This window comes from Lutjanus erythropterus, chromosome 3, assembly GCF_056507025.1.
Source record: "Lutjanus erythropterus isolate fLutEry1 chromosome 3, fLutEry1.hap2, whole genome shotgun sequence".
NCBI lineage: Eukaryota > Metazoa > Chordata > Actinopteri > Lutjaniformes > Lutjanidae > Lutjanus > Lutjanus erythropterus.
The window spans coordinates 44,773,066-44,796,801 of record NC_139319.1 but is presented as its reverse complement, the minus strand read 5'-3'; the positions used below and the strand labels follow the sequence as shown (position 1 = coordinate 44,796,801).

General features: G+C 39.1%; 1 protein-coding gene across 2 annotated transcripts in view; it reads right to left on the bottom strand.

The window, feature by feature from the left end:
• Positions 1-23,736, bottom strand: part of LOC146330838 (glutamate receptor 2-like) — a 98,175-nt gene that overhangs the window by 17,023 nt on the left and 57,416 nt on the right. For both annotated transcript variants that reach the window (XM_084747717.1, XM_084747709.1), the window contains exons 16-17: positions 22,329-22,576; positions 7,272-7,386 (exon numbers count right to left, since the gene is read on the bottom strand). In XM_084747717.1, coding sequence (XP_084603843.1) covers positions 7,272-7,386; positions 22,329-22,576 — 363 coding nt within the window. The remainder of the gene's footprint in view (positions 1-7,271; positions 7,387-22,328; positions 22,577-23,736) is intronic.

The window sequence follows — 23,736 nt, the reverse complement described above, 5'->3', positions numbered from 1 at the left end:
TGAGTTAAATGAAGAAAATACAGCACATATGTGAGCTTTAGATAGGACAGCACAGAGTCACAGACAACTAGACTAAACCTAACCTTCACACATTTAAACACATTTAATACATTCTTGCCCTCAGTCAGTTTGTGTTTAAATCAGTGTGTAACTTTGTGTGTACTGTTTTCATATGTGTGTTTTCAAATACTGACCATGGTGAAAAAAGTTTATTACTCAAGAACCATTCAAAGCGGTGTTCTCTGCCACCATTTCTATGAGTTCAGATGACACTGTAGTCAACAAATCAACTAATTGATAAAATCCTGAAATGCAGCTGCATCACTAAAAGTAGGTTCTAAAGGACAAAAGACATGAATAGTCAGACATAGGTTGCAAAACAAGCCAACAGTTTCTCCAGATTATCTTAACTATTTTATTTGGAGGTGACACTAAAAGCGAGCACACCTGTAATGTCAGTGATAATCTCTTATAAAGTGAAGCAGGAAGTTGCTTACGAAATTTGGGTATTACATTTACATGTCCTATCATCTGACTGCTCATGTTTCTTGGCTAGTCTGACTTCATTTTAGTGATGTCACAAAACTAAGCAGTATGTCATTATAAATGACAGAGACTATGCAAATTGTTGTTTAATATTCAACTTTAACTTGAGACTGACAAGCAATGCTTCACTGCACAATCTAGCTTAAGGTTTAAGTTGAAAGCTCCTCCTGGTCTGGTTCAACACAGCCAGCATGACTGTTGTTGCACAGTAGCCATCGAGTGCAGGCATAAGCGTTGTTAAAGCCATGTATGCGACTGGCTTTTAATGCATCCCTGTGCTCAGGAGCCAGTCACGTAGTCTGCAGCCTACGTTAACATCAACATATTATTGATTTCAGGTCAGCATTCTACACAATCTCCCCCATGAAGCTGATGGGCAAACTGAGCGCTCCGGGCCTGAGTACCACACTCTGGATATTGGACTTCTTCACAAACAGACCCCAGACAGTTCAGACTGGTGGGCTCACCTCCTCCACTCCAGTGCTCAACAGCAGAGAACCTCAGGGCTGTGTGCTCACCCCTCTCCTGTTCACACTGTACACCCATGACTGCAGCCCCAACATGGAGAAAACTCTACTGTGACATTCACAGATGACTTCACCATTATCATCCGGATTTCAAACAACAATGAGACTTCATATTGAGAGAAAATCACTCCTGCAGAGTGGTGCACAGAAAACAACCTACTGCTCAACGTCAGCAAACTCAAGGAGCTGATCACACACCTTGACCCTGGCAAAGAAGATTCAAACAGCTGTATTTAAGGAAACTTAAAAAGGCAGAATTCTCCTGGCATGTCAACTTCGACAGAGGAGCAATTGAGAGCATCCTGGCTAGAAACATCACAAACTGGCATGGGATGTGCATGGACCAGGACAGGAAGACACCATTGGTAGCCATCTACCGAGCATCAGTGATACTGGGGAGAAAAGGTGTTTGTGCAGAGCCCAGTGGATACTAAAGCGCAATACTCACCCCAGCCACAGTCTGTTCAGCCTGCTGTCAACTGACAGGATATACAGAAGTATCCACTGCTGTGCCACCAGAGTGAAGAGCAGCTTCTTTCTTCAGGATGTGACACTGTTTTATCCTCAGCACTCCGCCACCATCACCACCTCTACAAGCAATTCTAGTCAATTCCAATCAATCAGTGTGGTTGACTGAGGGTTTCCACTTCTGTGCTTACACCATCCGCTTATTAGTGGCTTTTGCTCCCTTCAACTAAATGGCTGCTGACACAACTAAATCAGTGTTTTAATCACAGGAAGGCCAGGGGGCTCAAACTGATAAATATCCACTAGCATTTCTAATGCTACAATGAATGTTATCAGAAATACATGCAATTTAAATCCATATTTTCTAGATGTGATGTGCACAACTGCCCTTGTCAGTGCTGCTTGCTCTATCTTTTTGTCAATAATATGTGTAAAATAAGTGAAGTGCAAATGTTTTTTTAGTGAAAACTGACTGAAGAAAAACAGTTTGCAGCTTGAACGTTTATTTATAAGGATAGTAAATAAGTCAATTTTAGGATTTGCCCAAAACTAACAAAAATATACACATCCAAACATGATACATACTAGGTGCTGGACGTGTCTGAAGAAGGGACTGCACCCAAAACATAGGGTGTCATATGGTGAAACAGTAATAAATGTCCATTGGAGCATTATCTCTTGTGTGAATTTTGGGATTTACAATTAAACAACAACTTTAATTTATTTTTCAATGTTAATTGCATTTAGGCTTATAGTTTGAAAACATTAGACCTATGCAGTATTACTATTATTTAAATATGTGTATTAATTGTATAAATATGGAGTTGAATCATCAAGTGAGATCAAACTTAGTGAGAAAAATTGTTCAAAGGCCAAAAGGGAGAAAATCCCCACCGGAACATGGTAAAGTGGGCTGAATGGGAACATTAGTAAGTTTATGGTTAAAAGACACCATACTTAATTCTATGCATGTGAAATAAAATAAAAAAACAAAAAAAAACAAAAAAAAAACAACTATATGAAATAAATCTATATACAGTCCACTAGGGCTGGGTATCATTACCATACCAGTACCTAAAGTGACACTGACACTAACGGAGTATTTTATTCAATACCTTTTTTCCATGGTTCAGCTGTTAACCCTTTACTTTCATGTTTTATTACACGCTTCATCATTTTAGCCATGTTCACAGTTTTTCCTGACATAACCCCTCACTATCCCCTCACTATATTCTGTATTTATTTTTAGCTAACAGAACTGCTCTGTAATACAGCCAAACATTCAAATATTTTCGTGGTCATTTTTGTCTAGATCAGGGTACAAAAAGAATTAATTGCAGGTAAGGAAGTTTTGATGGTGATTGTGGTCTTTTTTTATGTCAACTTTAAGCCCACTAGATAAAAATGCTATTAAAAAATAAAATAAACAAAAATATTTATCGTATATGTAACAGTATAATGATACAGTAATATTAGAGGTGTTACTGCTTAATAGTCCCTTTTTTTCTGAGTGATGTCAAACCCAATTAAGAGGGTTGAGACCTGATTTAGATATTGACATATGTAGAAATGGACATCACCAGAGTCAGAACATCTCATTTGTTCCCTGGTGACTGGCTTCAGTACAGGTCCTAAATCCTGCCTCCCCAGTGTTAATAGATGGGACATGGGCCAAACTACAACACCATGTCAAATAAATGTCTCCCAAAGACGGCTTCTGTCATTTTAAGTAGCTCTTTACACACCAACGTACAGTATGTTCAAGTGTTCATTTTTCTGCTGCACTTGCACCACCATCCACTGCAGCACCAGTTAGTCAGCCAACGTTGAACCACAAGCGCCGAAGATCACGATGGATGACGGTCACTCTGTTACTTCTTAATGGCTCTCTGCTCTCTTAACCTTCAAGCTTCAACTTCTGTCCAACTACACGATCCCAGGTGGCTTTCATGATGACACACGTTTGAGGGACAGCATGAGAGTGGGCTACAGCTAAATGAGACAAGCAATCACCAATCATTTGTCGTTTTCTTACCACAGTTTTTCACCACAGCAAGCAGAGAGGGAACCCATGGACTGCTTGTGCTCTGACAAGGAAACAGCTGTGGGTGACCATACCATTCGTTTCCACATGCCAGTAACAACAGCTCCTTGTCTGATACCTTCTTGCACAGCCCGATGACATTAAAAATTAGTTAGCCCCACTAACTAACACACCAACTGTCATACCACTCCATGAATAAAACCGACAATTCATGAGAGGAGAAATGAAAGCAACCATTCCATGAGCAGACCATCTGGCCACTGGAGGCAGTCTTCCCTGCCATTCCAGCCTGTTTTGCTTTATGGCTCTGTGGGGATTTCCAATGAAGGGGCCACAGAGCCCCCTGGGGGATTGCAGGAACCCAGGCACCTGGGACACACCCATCTATTGACTCTGAACACCTTATTCTCCCGAACATGTTAAATCTCTTTGGCTTTGTGTACCTGGACAACACTGTCATTTTCACCAAGAAGGAACATGAGCAGCATGTCTGGCAGGTTCTTCAGTAGCTGTTGGAGAATCAACTGTATATCAAAGCAGAGAAATGTGATTTTAACAGGCAGCCCTTTTCCTGGGATTCATCGTCTGATCATGAAGCATCCAGATGGCTCCTGCCAAGGCTAATGCAGTCATGACTGGCCTGTTCAACCTGATCATAAGCAATTACAGAGATTTCTGGGATTTGGTAACTTTTACAGATGGTTGGGCAGGCCCTTTTCATGCTCTCATGTTCCTAGGAACCAGGATCCTCTGGAACCCTTAAGCCAATAAGGCTTTCTGGAGCCTTGAATGCTAGTTCACATTGTCAGATCCTAAGCTCCAGTTTATCATCGAGGTTGACGCTTTGGATGTGTGGGGCTGGAGGCAGTCGTCTCTTAGCGCTCCCCCAGAGGCAGACAAAAGAGAATGCTTTCTTTTCCAGGACATGTACAACCAGAAGCTGTGGGCCAGAGAGCATAAACTACTGTAGGATGTGACTTGATGGAATTCTATTTGATGCTTCATTGCCTGATAGAGCAAAGGGGGGCAGTTTCAGCTGTGCTGTTGGATTCAAGTGTCAGTAAACAGTCTGACTGAAACTGACAGAGCGCTCCAATATACCAGTAGAGAACAGCAGAATGTTCTCAAGCCAGTGATCAACCTAACAGAGCTTTTCTCACAGCATTGTAACGCATTGCTGTCTGCCACTTTTTGGATAGTCATGAACATTAAGAAATGACAAGAAATTTGTTCTTAAACAAAGCAGTATGAGGGAAATATGAAAATCCTATGTGGGAGTCATGAAACATACGCTGACAGACAAGCCTGTTCTTACCCACCTGAGTATGTTGATGAATTGTATTTGATCTTAAATTGGATGCCGCGTGTGCCAGGAAGTTTGCAGTTAGCATACAGAAACACCTCAATCAGTTCATACGTGGGCAGCAGACTAAGCACCGTGTGCAAACAAAGCAACAGGCCATGTGAGGAAAATAACACCTACATCTGAATGCTGTTTGTTGATTTCAGCCCAGCATTCAAGACAATCTCCCCGATGAAGCTAGTTGGCAAATTGAGCACTCTGTGTCTGAGTACCACACTCTGGATACAACTGGATATCAGATTTCCTTACAAATAGACCTCAGACAGTTTACATTGGTGGCCTCACTTCCTCCAACAATCAACAGTCTTGTAAAGTGGTGCATAGGAAACAACCTACTGCTCAACATCACCAAATCCAACAAGCTGATGGTTGATTTTCAGAGAAAAGAGGCAAAGATGCACACCCTTTTCTATGTCAGTGGAGCTAAAGTGGAGCAGCTTCCTGGGAATAAACGTCACAGAGGACCTGTCACGGACACACACAACTCCACCCTGGTAAAGAAGGCTCAGAATAGAGATTCCTGTGCAACATTTCTGTCATGTTCTTGTCAATTTCTACAGAGGAGCAATAGAAAACATCCTCTCTGGAAACATCACAATATGGGATATGCACAGCCCGGGACATAAATACTCTACCGTAGGGTCATTAAAACCTCCCACACCATTGGTACCCACCTACCACACATCAGTGATATCAGGGAGATAAGGTGCCTGCACAGAGCTGCGAGATATTAAAAGAATACAGTCTGTTCACCCTGCGGTCATCTGACAGGAGATACAGAAGTATCCACTGTAGTACCACCAGACTGAAGAGCCGTGAGACTAGTTCATTCATCCTCTATCAATGAAAGATCAAACTACATAATATCACTTTACAACATTGTTGTAAATGATAAATAAACCTGCCTTGTATCTGTGTAAATAATTCTCCATTTCCATGTCTTACTTTACAGATAATACCTTGAAAACTGAGACAGACAGACATGAAGTGTTAAAAAAGACTGACATACACAGACACAGACAAATACACGCATACTGCTGACACACAGTGGATTAAAAAGGGACACCATTCGCATTTCTTCTTATCAGCATTAAACTTATTGTCACATCATTACCTAAGGGTGTCCTTAACATTATATAAGGCTGTAATAAACCTGTAATAACCATACTGTGCAAGTTTTTTTTCCAGTTTTACACATAGACTGTAATCTTAAAATACAGATATGTTTTCTTTTCTGATACACAGAGAAACAAGATTACTGTGCATGTTACATGTGTGAAGAGACAGTGTGCTTGATTGATCCACAGACATATACAACTAACCTTATTGGTGGAATCCTTGAAGCCACACTCTCCTTTATCGTACCACCACTTGTTTTTCATCTTGTCTAGGGTCCCTTGCTCATTCAGTTTCAAAACGGCAAGGTTTACTGGCACTCTTTAATGGGAATAACATAAATAACATCATTATCAATGTTATCTTATGTTATTAGTGGGGCAGCGGTTCTCAGAGTCTGGCTTAGCAACCAAGACAGGGGCCACTAATGTTTGTTATATGCAGGAATATTAAAGCCCATGGCAAAATCTATGATAGTCATTTTACAGGAGAGCTTTAGAGCAAATATTTAGGTTATCTCTTCATCTTTCTTCATGTAGAACTTCATATGCTAAGCTGTTTCAGCCCCCAGGAGGGCCGTGCATTCTGCTATCATCTACCTTAATTAGACAAAACAGTTTTTTAGTAAAAGTACTATGTTGTCATGGTCCCTCTGTTTGGTCTGAGACAGAGAATGAGAGGCGCTGCAGTGAAAAGCCTTTCTGCTTTTTCAGCATCAGTATTCTTCCAGGCCAGAGCCATAGATAATCAGAGTTTGGCTTGGTTGCACAAACTCTTTATCAACAGCCCTTTCCCTGGACTGTTGCTGCCATCTGGTGTGAGGTCACCTTACCCTGGCCTTGCCCCTGAAGCCTGCCCTAACCCTGACCTCCACCAAACAGGGTGCAACACATCGGTTGAAGAAGCAGCACAGACTATAACACTACTTGTTGGTGCAGCATTTCAGCAACTGCTAAATATAATATTGATATATAAAATCTTTGAGTGTTCATTTCTTCATATATTTATGTGAAAGGCTAGTTTGGCATTGCTAATATTGCTACATAGTGCATTAACATGTGGCGTTATAACTGTACTGCTTCTTTAGATTTTGTTTTACACCTGTTAAACCAGTGTTACCTTAATGTTGTGTGTTTAGTGTGTATCTGTGTGTGTGTGTGTGTGTGTGTGTGTGTGTGTGTGTGTGTGTGTGTGAGTGTGTATTAACCTTGCTCTCCCCTCCTCCGCTGCCGCATTCTCCTTTGTCATACCACCACTTGTTTTTCAGTTTGTCCAGCAGCCCCTGCTCGTTCAACTTTAACACCGCCAGGTTCACCGCATTTCTACATGAACACAGTGGCTGTTAGCAGTTCAGTGGTCCATATCAGTTCTCCTGCTGGTATGCATGTTAACAGTATGAACTCTTAATTGTCAGCATAAACAAAATAGACACAGCTTTAATTCTTATCTTTTTTTTAGCAGCAAACTTATCAGTGTTAGATTATCTAACATGGCTAAGCTCAACCTGCTGAATAACCATGGAAATAAGAAGGCTGAGTAATATGTGTGAGTCAAAATCACTTGATATGTCTTTATAGAACCACAGAGATAAGGTTGGATTCTGATAGCAAGCTCTTGATCGATATATTACAAATCTCTTATCGAATAATTTCTCTCTGCTCGCTCTTTTTTCTTATCAGCAAAGAAGGCTGTACAAAACATCCATGTATCAGTTTCCCATTGCTGGCTGGCATTACCCATTGTTTTAGGCAGCTGAAATGTCAAATGTTTTGTCAATGACAGATTATGCCTTACAACATAATTGTCATTAATGTCTTGACAAAAAGCCTAAAAAAAGCTATTGTTTGGTTAAAGTCACATTTTTGTTTGTGTTTGTGTTTGTGTTTGTTTGTGAAGGATGGTGTTTTCCATAGAATTGGCCATTGGTTCTATTAGCTATTGTAATGCACAAATACAACTCACAAAAATAAATAAATTAAAAAAAAAAAAGCTCCAGGGGCAGGTTGCACCAACAGGACTTGCGCCTGGTGGCTTGGACCAACTAGCCTTCTTCTCACTAAGACTGGGCATAAATGTTACACCTAGTCAGGAGCAGGTGTTGAGGCTGCAAATCTGGATGGGGCTGCAAATCTAGGCTGCTTCTATGGTAATGGTTCATAGTAATTGGAACACAATGGCACACGTAATTTATCAACTGTACAATGAGTGGGCTTTTAGACATGAGAAAGTGATTGGGTACAGAAGCAATCCATTGAACATATACAACAATGAGGAGCTGACCGAGAGATTTCGATTCTAGGCTACTGTGAATTGCACTTTGTTTCTGTGAAAACGGTCTTCACCAAAAATATCAAAAATGATGTTGCTGTATACAGATGTTTACATGAATACACATTGCTAAGACTGGGCTTAAGTCTGCTTGGTGCAACGGACCAAGACTGGTCTTAGCTAAGGCCGACTTAACAGTTAGGACCAGGCATAGTAAAGACCAGTTGGTGCAACCCACTCCAGACTCTAGAATTCAGTAACATCATCAAAAAATGGTCCAACAGGACAACAAAAACAATCAGTCAGAAGATCAGGCAGGCAGTAAAAAAAGCCTACTGAAAGGAAACACCTCAGTCATGTACAATAACTTCAATTAGAGGTGGGTCTCTAAACTGTGATGGATGTTTATATCAGACAGTCTGGGTAATCATTGTACCATGGCTTCAATTTCCTTTTTTCCCAAATACATTTTTAACTAACATGGGGGTTTTACTTACAGGCTGTGTGATTATGTGACTGCTCTTGTTTCTTGATCCATTTAACCTATCTTAAACAATGTCTGTATCTTCCAATGTAAGTATTACTGTTAGAACTGATGGCCAAACATCAAAAACCAGTTGTAATAAACCATAGTTACAAAAGTTCTGGTTTTGCTTTGCAGAAATAACTGGTTAGGGTTAAAGGATAACCAGTGTTTCTGAACCTCAACCTTATCTTCCCTTTTTGTGTCCCAGTGACTAATGGGGGACAACCATTTTTTTTTTTTTTTAAAACTGTTTCACTATTGAGGGAAAGTATTGCAGCTGTCAGAAGCCAAACTGAGCTGCAACGTAAACCCTCCAGGTCAACTGCACACCATCAAAGTACATCCACTAAAAGTGTTTTTGCCACTGACAGGCTCAGATTGTTATAATGGGTGTCTGACAACATTATGGTAAGGATCCCTATGGAGATGGATTTTTTTGGTTTTGTTTAACCAGAAACAGCTGTTTTATTGTTTCTGTGAAACTAAGCAGACTCCCTTTGTTAAATTGTAATTTCAACATTGTCATCTACTATCATAAAATGTAAGAGAAACAAAGAAAAACAAAAACAAAAAAACACAAACATTTTGTTTTTTCCACTATTCTCATCAATCAGCATTGGTTTGGTCACAATAAACTCATAATTCACAGTGTTACATGTGAAAATATCAGGAGAGGAGTGAGTGAAAGATCAGACATCAAAGAAGCAGAAGACAGAAATGGTGTGCACAGCAAGAACATGTTAAGTTATAGTTTTATAAAAGGGAGTCTGATTAGTTTGGCGAGAGCTATGACACAGCTGTTTCTGGTCAAACAAAAAGTATCTTACTCTTTAAAAAAAGGCCTGTCTCTGTAGAGATCCTTTCTATAATGTTGTCAGACACCTATGATTACAATCTGGGTCTGTCAGTGGCAAAAACAAACACTTTTAGTGAATGTAGTTTTCTGTAGCTCAATTTTGCATCTAACAGCCGCAGTGCTCTGCACCTATTAAAAAAATGGTTGTCCCCATTAATCACTTAGACAGAAGAACATGGGAAAATAGGGTCTAGGTTCAAAAATACCAAAGTTACCATTTATGGTAAAGGTTGGATTTAGGTCAAACATAGCAGCAGATGATGATGACATGTTGGGGTTGGAGTTAAAGCCCGGGCCACACCACCTACTTCTACCTGTGTGTAAAACGGCTACCTGAACTGCTGCAGCTTGGATGCAGTGTTGCTGCAGAGCAGCTCCTGCCAACCCTGTCTTTCTACACTGAGTTTGCAGAAGAGTTGATAAGAGAAGAAAAAAGTTGCAAATAGAATGCAATCAGTGATTTTTGTTTAGAGAAAGGGAAAAAAGATAAGAGAGAGCGTACTAGATGCCTGATTTTTTTCATGGCTGTGACATACAGTATTCTACAGATATAGATATTGACACTGTAGTGAAATATGTCATGTTGCTGGTATGATACCAACATAACTATGTCTTCACAGCTGTGCTGCCCATGCAGGCTGTGTGCCAAAATGAAAAGTAAAAAGCTGTCATGATGCTCATGTGCTGCTCAGGTAGGCAGTGTGGCCCGCGTGCAATATTGTGTAGGTTAAGGTGAGGCAACAAAGCGATAAATCGATGGGGAAACAAGTGAAATGTCATTTGTACTAGAGGCACCAGTCTGAAAGATCATTCAAGAGATTGTCACATCTATACAGAAAGGATCTTGCTGTGTCATGCCAATTTTAGTTGTTGGAATCTCTCAGCTACTTTCATTCATATCATATTAATAATTTAAAATGCTCTGCTTAATATCCCTGAATCCTTGCTGGTCAAAGTGGCTTGTGAAGAAGGTGTGCAAAAACCAGAAGGTGCCACTGACATATTTTCAAGTTGTAGCTACAGGCTGTAAGCATTAACTAGCCTGCCACTTAAATCTCATGTGCAAAATTTTAGTTTTTTATAACTTTATTTACACATGTTGAAAGCTCATCCTATTAAGATTCGATAAGAGATTTGAAAGAATTCAGATCCATAAGCTCATTCCATCTTTGGATTCAGATTCCACAAAATGCCATCAAAGCGTAACCATGTACAGACATAAGCAACTCACCCATCCCATCACAGTCAAACTATTTGCCTGCATTGCTGACACCAGTAATCATCCTGCTCTAAGCCAGCTTCACTGTGGTTATTCAGGTCCCACATCTACATGAGAACCACGACTGTGAGTCTGTTAACATTCGCTTAGGAAATCACCTGTGGCGTGAATCTAATCTAATCAGAATCTCAGAATGACAGTAAATTGTTGCATGTTCAGATCAGGTGTAAGTGGAATTCTCCCTTAAGCAGGTCAAAAGGACAGGGTGATGAATACTTTGGTGAGTCTTATGGAGTAGGTAGAAATCCATGTCAACATAAACGCTAAACTTCCCTTACACATAAAGTCAAACTAAGGAATGGCTCTTCTTAGTTAACACCCTGCTACCACCCTGATCAGGATTCATTTATATGGTGATAAAAGAAACAGCAATTACCACTATGCTTCACTTTTTAATTATTAGTTAACTACTTATCAAACATCTGTGGCATATTCTGGCAGTTGGGGCATCCTTAAGCCAATCCAACTATCTACAACTAACTTCATAAACTGACTGTTGTATATCCATCTGTATCTATGACAACCACGTGACATGTGCCTAATAGACAATGGTTTGGCAGTTTTCTCTCAGTTTTGTTTTCAGATTATGATAGAGACAGTTGATCACTGGCTGTGTCCTAGCTTGTGCAATTTCTCACAAAATGTGTTCAGTTAGAGTTCACACAGCCAAAGCATTTCTTTTGTATGCTTAGTATATTTCCATTAGATTACCTAGTACCTGCTCTAGTTTGTCACATATGAACAGGAGCTGGTTGCACAAAGTTAGACTACATATATTTAAGCATGTATGCTACTGACTACCAGATTATAATTCTGCACAGAGATGATGCATCCTAGACTTTATGAGCGCTTATATTTTCTGGTTACTAATAAAAATGCTGGTCATTACAAAGGGTTACATCATAATGCATTCTTTTTTTTGGCAAAAAGCTAACATATATAAGATAATATTCATTTTGTTGCTTTGCATCTTTTTGCTTAGCTGGCAATAATTTCTTACTGGCTAGCTACTCCATGTCCTTGTGGAGCCTGTATGCTAGTGCTATCAATAAAAAGGCTCAACAGTGGTGATAAGCCTCATACGGCAAAATACTTATTGGTTTGAGCCAATACTGGTCCTATCATTTCAAAAGAACGCTTTCAGATTAATGGCTACTCAAAGCTGGAATGTATAGGATGGTGCTTTGCCCTAACCGCTGTTCCATATCTGCTAATCTTACTGAACTGATCAGGCCAAGGTGATGCACAGAAGATAGAAGTTATAGACATGGGACCCTGATGGTGTTGAATTCACATGGCAGAGAGCCAGGAGAGAACCCATGCATCCAGCCATGAGCAGAATATTTGGGGCTGAAACCAAACTCTTACTGTGCCCTTACCTTGGCCGCATGGTAAAAATGATGTATAGAATTAATAAATTGTCTTAAATTGTGGCTCTCATCAATAGAGGGACCCATCAGGTGTTGCATATTGCAACCAAAGGTGACAGAGTTACAGAAGTGACATGACAATAGATGCATTGCTGTGAGCGACTATGATGGACAGAGTAGTAAATAGCATTCAGTGTCTGAGTTAATTTATCACTGAAAGATTTTTCGGCACTTGATACCATGATCTTTCCCACTACCCCCTGGTTTAGTTACTAGTTACTAATCCTCATAGCCACTTGGTGGCCATCCCAGCATTGAGTAGTAGAAAGAATTAAGCTTCTGGCAGGAGAACCATAGCCTCCTACTTATGATGATCTTCCAGGCCAAGGGAAAGTCTACCACCTTTGCACAGCCTGCATAACTCTCTAGGTTTGGCCTACATGTGGGTGACTTGCAGGCTTAATCCATCTGACCTTGGCACTTGGGTGTCTCTGTAAGGTGTGCCTGGAACCAAGGAAACAAGTTCAAACAATATGCCCTGTAGACATGTGTGGAGTCCACCAGAGGCTGTCCTACTGAGATGTAGAGGTCATATCTGTAGCCTCACGGCCCCCTAAAGGGTCGAGGGCCTCTTCCACCAGGAGCGTGACCACTTTGTGGGACCTATTAAGGGGAGTGTCAGTACAGGATATTTGCAACAGACCCCCATTGTACAATAGGGCTGCACGATATTTAAAAAAAATGACATCGCAATTTTTTTAACCCTGCAATATACTGTATATTGCAATATGAAAAAATAAAGGAATTTTCACCAGATGACTTGAATAGCACTGTATGTTATGCTGCACTGCTGCCATCTTGTGGACAATTAACCTGCACTGATCTTGCGACTCACTCCATATGCAGGGGCGTGGTCTGCTTTGGTAAACTGATTAAGAACGCTTGTGATTGGTGGATCGCTGCACGCAGTGTGTGTCAGGTACCCTTGAAATTAGATGAGAACACGTTTAGTTCATTTGCCTCCTACATTGCAGGACCTGCAATGTGACTATTGCGCACACGTACATTGCGATGACGATGCTCAAACGATATATTATGCAGCTCTATTGTACAAGCTAGATGCCTGTGGACCATCTTGACACCATGAGCAGTGCTGAAGACCTATGCATTAGAGTCTGCATTACAAGTCCTACGCTACTCTCAGCTCAGCAAATTTCTGTCTTCATAAATCTCTAAATCTGAGTCTAATATGTCTTTGTGCAACCAGTCCAGTTGTTGGTTTTAAAGGACCAACATTCTGTTTCTTCTCATATCACCAGATATTTGTACCATTTAAAGAACCTACATTACATTTACTGATTCATTCTTGAAAAGGAGAAGAGACAATCCAGCAGGAAGAGCGTTTACCAAATAGTCATGATGTAATGACATGATAAAAAGGTGGTGTGGTATTTTGTGTAGTATTTTGTGCCCTAGCAAATCAAGCAAGTTTCTAAATGGCAAACTTTATGTATCATGTAGTGATTAATGGAGGATAATGTTTTTAAAACATATAAAACATTGTATATTATGTGGTGTAAACATGTGACTAATAACCAGGCTTGGGCTCAGTTCACTTTGATTTGATTGGTTAGAAAAACTGTGCACAGTCATTGACTGAGTAATCTATATTTTTGTTTCATAATTTGATATAATGACTTTTATGTGTCAAAGGGCTGTGAGAACTTGAATCTTCTGTTTTCTGAACTGAACCCGCCATTGAAATCTTTACATTAATCATCCACTTTGACTGCAATGGAGTGCAATGCAGTGGCAACAAGAAAAAAACAACAACAACATTAAATGACAATAGTAAGATCATGCTAGGAGCAGAGACATGGAAAAAGATCAGCTTTACAAAGGTTCACTAAATAACTCAACCAGCAGTTTAGATCAGAATCAAGAGTTTTCTGACCTGAAAGTTGCAGAAATCGAAATGTATGTCTCTGGTTCTACCATGCAACAGTACAACAACTGCAGTCTTAAGGTAAATCTACAAAAGGGTTTGACTTAAAGCTCCATTAAGCAAGCAAGTACTGAAATTAAGTGGTTTAAGTGAAATTAAGGTTTGCTGGTGCTGCTGATCTCACTGAGAGTCAATATCAAACATGGTCACTCTTCATCAGGAGGGTTTCTTTAAAAATGTAGTCAGTAACGTAATCCAAATATCACAATAACAATAACCTCTACTGTCAAATATAATGTTTTATGGTTGTTGTTGGGTTTATTAGTTTGTCTACCTATTCCTTTCTTTGCTAAGCATAATTTATTTTTTGATTGATTGATTGATTTAAGACAAAATTTCACCCCAGTGAGAGCTTTTTTCATGAGAGGCCATGATAATGAATTGTTAACAGTGAAGTATGCCAAGGTTTCACATGAGACCAGAGTAATCCTGCTAATAATCCCCACTTTATACTTAGATTTTGTAATTCTGTTACATGTAATCTGTTACTCCCCCAGCCTGCTCTTCACTGATCAATAAAAATATTCTGCTAGACTAATCCTCATCCAGGTAACTTAGTTTTTGTAATTTAGTGTGAGGTTTGCTTTGATCATTTTGGATGAACCTACCACCTCAGCTCTTAAATAATGGCAGACTCTGTCATCAGTCTCATTGACAGTCACTATGGACAAACAGTGCTTTGTTTTTACTGCAGATGCAGAGTACTTAATTTAAATCTCACCAACATATATTCTTACTAAAAAAAGTTGAAATGAAATTCTTTTTTGGGGTATTTGTGACCGTTTGGATTTGGACGATGCATTTCCAGCAAACAATAATAAGACTATAATTTATAAAATTAAATTATATGAAAATTAATTGACTGTTTCAATCTAACTGTAGGGCTGTGACATGTATGGATTTTTTTTCTAACCAATGTGTGTGACCATTTTCCTACAGATTTACAGATTTACTGCGACTCCCTAAATGATTGGACTTTCCTGAGGAATACTTTCAGAAGTGTCGGGCAGCTCCTCGGAGGCAGTACGTAATGTGTGTGTGGTGTGCGAGTGAAGGAGAGCGAGCAGAGCAGTAAGCGGCTGATGTGAAGACCAAGAAAAATCTAATCTGTTGTTTCCTAACTGCTGGAAAATTGAAGGTTAGCTCAAATGTAAGCTGAGCAGGAAAGTTTAACAATAGTGGTAAACTGGTGCAGAGACTTTGGTGCTATCTGATCTCTTTAAGAGGCTTATTAATCCTGCCTTCAACCGCAGGGTCTGTTTTGGAGGCGTGGTAAAATAAATCCATAATGATACATCCAACACTGAATGTCCTCTGTGATTACTGATCAGTTTTTTTTTCTGTTTTGCAAACAGTTGCTGTTGTTGTTAGCCAATCCAATTATGCTTTGGTTTGAGTCTGTTGACCAATCAGAGGCTTTGTTATTGTGTTACTGTGTGTGACAGTGCTGATCCATTGTTGTATTAACGGATCCTTATGCTGATCTCAAACGTACTGCGCAACAGAATATTATGTGTTTGACCCTTCAAAATAAAACTGATCCCAGCTCAAAGGGGAAAGAAGAAGGAGAAGGGAACAGCTGTGTGTGAGTGATGTTTGTGGTACCGGGAACAACAATTTGACCTTCTCTGTGCTAAACAGCACCTAGTCAGGTCTGACTTTTACCTGTCGGTCTGTAACCAACCACACACGCTCACTAGCTAACAAGCAGCATAGTATTCATGTAGTTATCTGTGGAAATAAATGCCTGAAACAATGATTCCTGTCTCTGGGCATTATGTTAATGTAGTGTTTTTTCCTGCTACTCGACAGGATCAAAGCAATTTGGTCAGTGCAATAAAAGTATAGAAGTCTGGTATCCCGCCCTTTTTATGCAGTTATCATCACAGCCCTACATACTTCATGTCATACATTTTGCTTACAAAGACTAGGCCCCATTAAATGTAACTTCATTACATTTCCTGGTCATTTTAAGGACCTTTCCATGGATCTTGTCACAAATAAATATCATAAAAGTACCACAGACAGGCAAGATGACAGGGAGCACTTTGTTGTTACTGTGCCACATAGCTTTTGCCAGGTATGATGTTCCTTAATGTGATTGGCTGCACTTATTTTATCCCAGCAGACAAAGGGGGAAATTGATCTCGGAGTGAACACTGAACTTCAGCTGAGTGAAAATTTACCTTCTGTATTTTGTTGTTTAAGGCACTGGTTCCCAACCTCAGGGTCCCAACACCCACTACGGGTCACCAAAGCTTCACAGGATGTTTGTGAGGCCTCATTTATGCTATAAAGTTGATCAGTAAAAAGACAGTACTATATAGGTAACACTAACCACTATGAGACTTTTGGTGTTAAAGATTGCTTAATGTAGCTTTAACTCCAAACTGGACAAATATATATAACTGCATTGGTCATTAAAAGCGTTCTGCAGAAGAGAGTTAACTTTCAGAGCCGAGTGACATAGACAGCATCACAGAGAGACAGAGGGGAGAGAAAGAAGGCGGGGCAGGCGAAACCATACAGTCGTCTCTAGTGTGCTGAAAAGACACAAAAGTGAGAAACAACCTCAGGGACTAGCATGCAGCTCAACACACATGTTGACTTAGTCACTTCTGGGGACATTACTCATGGAGACTGCTACCACTACTTGTCTAATCCTAACATTAACTTTAACCTAATCTCTATCCACTCACCCCAAAATCAGCTCTTTCCTAATGGAGGACACAGTTTTGGTGCTCAATTGGAGAAGCTGTTAACTGGTCTATAGTCTGATTATGTCCCCAAAAGCAGGCTAGGTCACAAACGCAAACACACACACACACACACACACACACACACAAACACACGTGTATTCATTATTTCCATTTAGATATAAAATGTGGTGACATGTGACGCAGAGTAAATAGCAGGACCGGTTGTTTCTGCACACCAGCATTTTGAACTAAAACTGAAACGATGTTTAAGATTAAAGTAACAATGACCTTCACAGTGTTTGAGTCCATACGGAACAATGTAGAATATGTAGGGCTCTTATTATATTATACACCTCTCAAATTTTCATTTCAGTCATGCATTTGGTTTTAAAATTACAGTGAACATACTATATCAGATGAAATCAAATGATCTAAGACATCCATAGGCACCAACCATGTAATTAGAGCTGCAAAGACAATCAAAGAATTGATTATTAATCGATTATTATCATATATCAAATATTTTGATAATAGATTAATCGAAAAACATTTTTTTTTGCAGGACATTTCATAATGGTATGGTTGATAGCGACTGAATCAATGCCCCTATGTGCTCTATGAAATACTTAATAATAATAATAATAATAATAATAATAATAATAATAATAATAATAATAATAATAATAATATTGTTATTATTATTACACTATATTGAAAGTAGAGCCGAAGTTCTGATGCACTTATTAGAGTTTAGTTTGTTAAGAAGGAATTATGTTGACATAATTGCCTGGTTCAGACTTCCTTATTAATTTCATAACTGGAAACTTTGTCATCCATATATGTTCAATTGTTCAATCTGCATGTTCAGCGGACCTGCTGTGGATTGACTAAGGATGCTTTCAAACCTGTAGTTTGGATCACTTGGTCTGGACCAAAAGATCTTGTGTCATCTTAGCTTTGGTCCTGTTTCTGTTCATGCTGACTTTTTACCAACAAACCAAGATGAGTAAACATGTAAGTCAATGACTAGACAGGTTGGACAATTTCATCCTACATCATCAGGACCCACATGGGGAAATCACATGCAGAAGTTTATGCAGCACTTTAAAGCTTCTCTCTCTATATATATATATATATATTAAATATATAATAATATAATATAATATATAATGACTAATAGGTAGGGACAGGACAAAAAGAAGGTGTCATTGTCACACACTTTTAATGGAATTCAGTAGTAGCAGTTTTAATCACTTTAGAAATATTAATCAGCAAAAATACTCATGCTGATGTTCCTGTGTTACCATAGTTACCAAAATAATTTTGCATAAATATAAACACGGCTTATAGATCAATTATATGACTGCTCCCTGAGATTTCACCCACCTTATGAAGCAGTCTCAGTCTTTACTCTGTACCAATGTTCATTTCAACTAAACCAAACAGGTCAGGAGTGAAAGCACCCTAAAAGAGTGGCACACCTCAAATGCAGAAACCTGAAACAGAAGACTAAAGGTGCTTTCACTCCCAACCTGTTTAGTTTGGATAAAACAAACCCCAGTCTGTTTGCCAGGTTAGGCTGGTTTACTAAGGCTGGTTGCGAAAGCTGCCCAGCGAGCCCTGCTGTGGATCAAACAACTGGATCAACACTACTTGATGAGCTGGGTCTTGATCCATCTCCAAACACACTCTGGTACGATTATTTTGTACTGTGAAAGCAAACAAACCATCCATAAGATTTTATGGTAGAAGATATATTATTTTAGTTTGATTCCAAACACTAGATTGCAAATAAATCCATTAAAGTTTGGTCAGGAAGTGATTGTATAATTGATCTGTAGAAGACATGTATATATTTATGCAAATCATTTGGTAATGGCACAGGTATTTTTCCTGATTAACTGGTTAAAAGCTGTTAAGGTCCATTAAAGAGTGTGTGACCGTGGGCTAACAGTAATAAGCCTCTTTCTAGACTTTTCTATTCCTGTTAGTCCTTCTTCATAGCAAGCAGTCTCATAATAATCAGAAACATTGAAGGACTGCAGTTACTTGGATTTGATTTCCCCGTGCAAGTCCTGATGATGCAACTAATGTTGCAGGATGACAAACGCCAACTAAAATGATTTTGTTCCCTCGGTCCAGACCAAATGAACCAAAGTAGAAGTGTGAACGCACCCTTAGACTTCCAGTTTGACAACTGGAAGCTTTGACTGTAGCCAGGGGTGGAAGTAACTAACTACAAATACTCCAATTACTGGAACTCAGTAATTGTTTTGGGTACTTGTACTTTTATGTGTACATTTTCAAGTCTGTACCTTTACTTGTATTTAAGTATGCCTTACAAGGTGTAATCTACTAGTTACTTTTAATATCATATTTGAGTACTGAGTAAAATTTGAATTAATCTCCAAACTTTTCATTTGCGATTTAGTAGCCAATCAGTTGATCTGATTGCAAACAGGCCAATGAAAACAAAGGTATATGGGCGGAAAACTGAATGAAATGAAATGAAATGAAAATGCTGCAGCAGCTCACATTTGGAGTACAGATATTAACAATTAATCATTAATCAATTAACTGCTGTTAAGAATTTAACAAATTGGAAATGTATTCATGGATATTTAATCAATAGAAATAGCAGTAGTTGCACCTCATTTGACATTGTTTTTTTCTGGCGGAGACATTTGTTCAATAAGGACAATTAAACTTAAGACTTAAAATGAAAAAAAAAAGACAAAAAACAGAAGAAAACTGAAACAAATTAGTAATGATTAATAATTTGTTAGTGTTTTCAACTATTGATTAAGGAAAACAATTTGCAACCCTAGTTTGGAGCGGTGACTGTGACATCAGCGGATAAAATTAACTGATACTCTGGGTAGTTTTTCTGACAGATACTTTGTGCTTTTACTTATGTATATTTCTAACACCAGTACTTTTACTTCTAACTGAGTAATATTTTAGCAATGTAACAGTACTTGTACTTGAGTACAGATTGTCAGTACTCTTTCAGCCACTGACTGCAGCTGTACCACAGAGCAAGTGATCGTCCCCTGTGCTGTGGCTGGCTGTACCTTGCTGTAAGTCTCCTACAGCAGCCAGTCTCAACCACTGAGCCGTCGTCCACTAGTGGGCCTCAGAGCACCATCTAGTGGGCCGAGCGGGCAGTGGCGGTGCCTGTCGGCCTCTCACCCATCCCAGCTCCACTTGATCTTAGTATTTTCCTGAAGCAAGCCCGAGGGTCTCACTAAGGGTTAGCAGAATATTTATTTTGGCTATTAGACATATTCACAGCCCAGTTTATTTTCCCTCCTTTGTCATATTATTTTTTTCTTATTTAATTGGGAAGGACATCTTTGGAATTTATTTTGTATTTTTTCTGAGGTAGAAGGGATGATTTTACTTATTTTGGTTTCATCTTGTTCTGTGTGAAGTAGTCAGATGGTTATAAGCTTCTGAAGAAAGAGACTTAACTGGATCTGTTCTTGGCAGTCTTTGGCAACTGACATGACAAAAAGAGTTTGAATCGCTGCCATCAGGCAATAATGTTGCTCACGGTCGCACTCTAGAAATTACACTCTAAAACTGGCCATGCAATCAGCTGTTTTGAAAATGGTTAACTGAGATGTTGACTGATCAAAAGGAACAACATACCATAAGTACACTATCAATTAAAGGTGCACTGTGGTGTTTAAATAAATAATGTTCTCTTTACATTCAAATTACTGTGATTAAGTTTTTTTTTTTTTTGGCTGCTTGTTTTTCAAGTCTGTACTTTAACACAAAGTCATCTACATAGTTGCTTTTACAATCATAATTTAGTACTGACTGTCATTTCAATTAATATCCAAACCTTTCATCTGCATTTTAGTAGCCAGTCAGGCGATCTGATTGGAAACAGACCAATGAAAACAAAAACATACAAACAAGCATACATTTAGAGTAAGGATGTTGATGATTAATCATTAATTATGTAATGATGGATATTTAATCAATAGTCTTGAAATGGCAGTAATTGCACTTCATTTGACTTTGTTTTGTCTGGTGGAACCATTTGTTGAATGAGGAAACTTAAACTTAAAATGAGGGAAAAAAGACAATAACAGAAAAAAATGAAAATGGGGGAAAAAAAGAAGTGTTAGTATCTTACAAATTATTAATGACTAATCGATTGACAGTGTTTTCAAATATTGTCAAGGAAAACGCACAAAATTTACTCTAGTTTGTAGATGTTGAGAGGCTAAAAAAGTAGTAGTTTTTGAGACTAATACTTTGTTCTTTTACCTAACTTTATTTTTAACACCGGTACTTTTACTTGTAACTGAGTAATATTTTAGCAGTGTAACAGTACTTATACTTGAGAACAGATTTTAAGAACTCTTGCCACCACATAGAAATAAAACATGACCAACTCAGTCCTTTGGATGGAGACAATATACATTTCTAATTAAATAAATTGTAGACACATACCACAGACACACACACAAACATGTTTAGGTCATAAACTCATTGAAAACAACTTGATCCAGGTCTTAAAGAGCCAGCTCATCATCATTTTTGAGAAACCTCTCCTCACTAGAGAGCATATGAAGTCAGTTTTAAATGATAGGAAATGCATAACGCAGTGGATGATCATGGTATCATCATATCTCTGTTATAACACTAACAGTAAGGCAGAAAAAAACTACAGAATACTAACTACAACACAGCACATCATTTGAATTTTTGTGATGAAGTATTTCTTTAAGACCTGAAATCGCAAAACTTTGACAAGCCCTCCCCCCAGTCATCACAGCAACCACCCCTAGCCATTGGTCAGAGGTGGTAACCATGGTAAAAATACAAACCACTGAGATGATGTCATCAGGGTAGGTGGATTATTATAACAACGAGTAAGCCGCCATGCCCCATTCATCACACTCGCATACTGCAACACCCAGTTGGTGCTATGTCTTGGGACTACATTGCTCCCCGTTACGTTTTAGTTTCCTGAGCAGGGCTGCACATGAACACAGCCTCAGCTCACACACTGGCTAAAAACCACCCTGGTGGTCAGCCAGTGTATTCTGATCAGAAGTTTTTAAGGCTTCAGAGCACTGAGTGGGGGAATTTCAGAATTCAGAATACTTTTCAGAGTTTCAAAGTGTGGAGAAAGGAGCTGTGTGAACGGGGAGAGGAACAGTATGCTAGGCAGCAGGTTAGTAGTGTGAATGGTACATGGCAGTGCAGGTTGGCTAGCATTGTTATACTGATCCACCCACCTTAATGGGGATCCTTTGGGTGTGGCGATGCCGTAGCCTTTGGAGTCCAGGTTTCCTCCCACTTTCATGGTGTCACAGGGTTTCCTCTGCTCGATGTACTCATTCATGGTGGACTCCAGCAGGTAGGCGTACTTCCCTTTGGACTTCCTGACGCGCAGGACACCTTCTGATGTCTTCTTGACAAAGACGGAAGGTTCTGCTGATTTCATGTACTGCCACATCTTGTCAAACAAGGCAATTTTAGAGCGCTAGAAAAGAGAGACAGACACAGTTAAGATACTACAACGTGGGTACCTTTAAGTACACCGAATACTAGAGACTAATATTTTTCCTGAAAATGAGATTTTTTCTATCCTATGAAAAGAAACCAATTTTCCCAGGAATCCTGGGAAATAAACTTTTAAAGTTAAAGGCATAACTTCAGATAAGCCCTGGTCATTTCAAGCTACACTAAACAACCTTTTTTGTGTATTATTTTGATCATTTGTAGGGGAAAAAGAACACAATTTATGTCCATCAACATTAGAATTAATATAAGCTCTGCATCGTGCTTGAACTTTGTTATATCTGCTGCTCGACTGCGACTGCCAGAGTTATGAAATGCCAAATTTATTGTCTGTGATTTGTATTCTGAGAATAACAACCACATGAAAGTGATATTTTACACATCTTCATTGTATAAACTAATGAAATTCATTAAAGCAAGTCATTTGGTCTAAGCCATTCTGTTAAACTAAGTATTCTACGGCTGCTCCGCTGGTGTAAGTCGAGGCTGCAAGTGCGAGCTAATGGCAACAGATGAATTGAGTGAGTGAATTCATCTTCTGCATGTCAGGTCAGTAGTTTACAATAGACCAGGGCTCTGACAAAAAATATATGGAAATATATAAATAAATTTTTTTTAACCTGTTAGTTTTCCTACATAATTTCCTTTTCTTCTAAATTTTGCTGGTGGCTAGTTTTGAATCATCGTGGCTTAACTGCTTTTCATTTCCTTTTTGGCCGAAATGGCTCTTTTTACAGTAAAGTTTGCTGACAAGTGGACACTGCAGACTTCATAGGGATGATGGTGACTTGAAGCAGATGGGAAAACTCTCCTGTGACACCGAGATGTTGAAAATGTTAAAAAAAAACAAAAAAAAAAACTAGCTTATTGGCACATGTTTTTCAGGCGCTGTAGTTTTACTCTATGCAAGTCCTCTAGAGGCAGAGTGGACTCACACATGACGGTAGAGAGCTCAGTGGTCAATGACTGTCAGCCATCACAATGGACAATGGCTTCATCCATCAGCCCAACTCCAGTAGCCTGTGATGTTTTTGATCACCTGCTGCATAACTTCAGTGTTATTTGTTTCCTTGTCACCCAACTGGAAGGCAGTTTTTTTGTCTCTGGATAGAGCTCTCACCT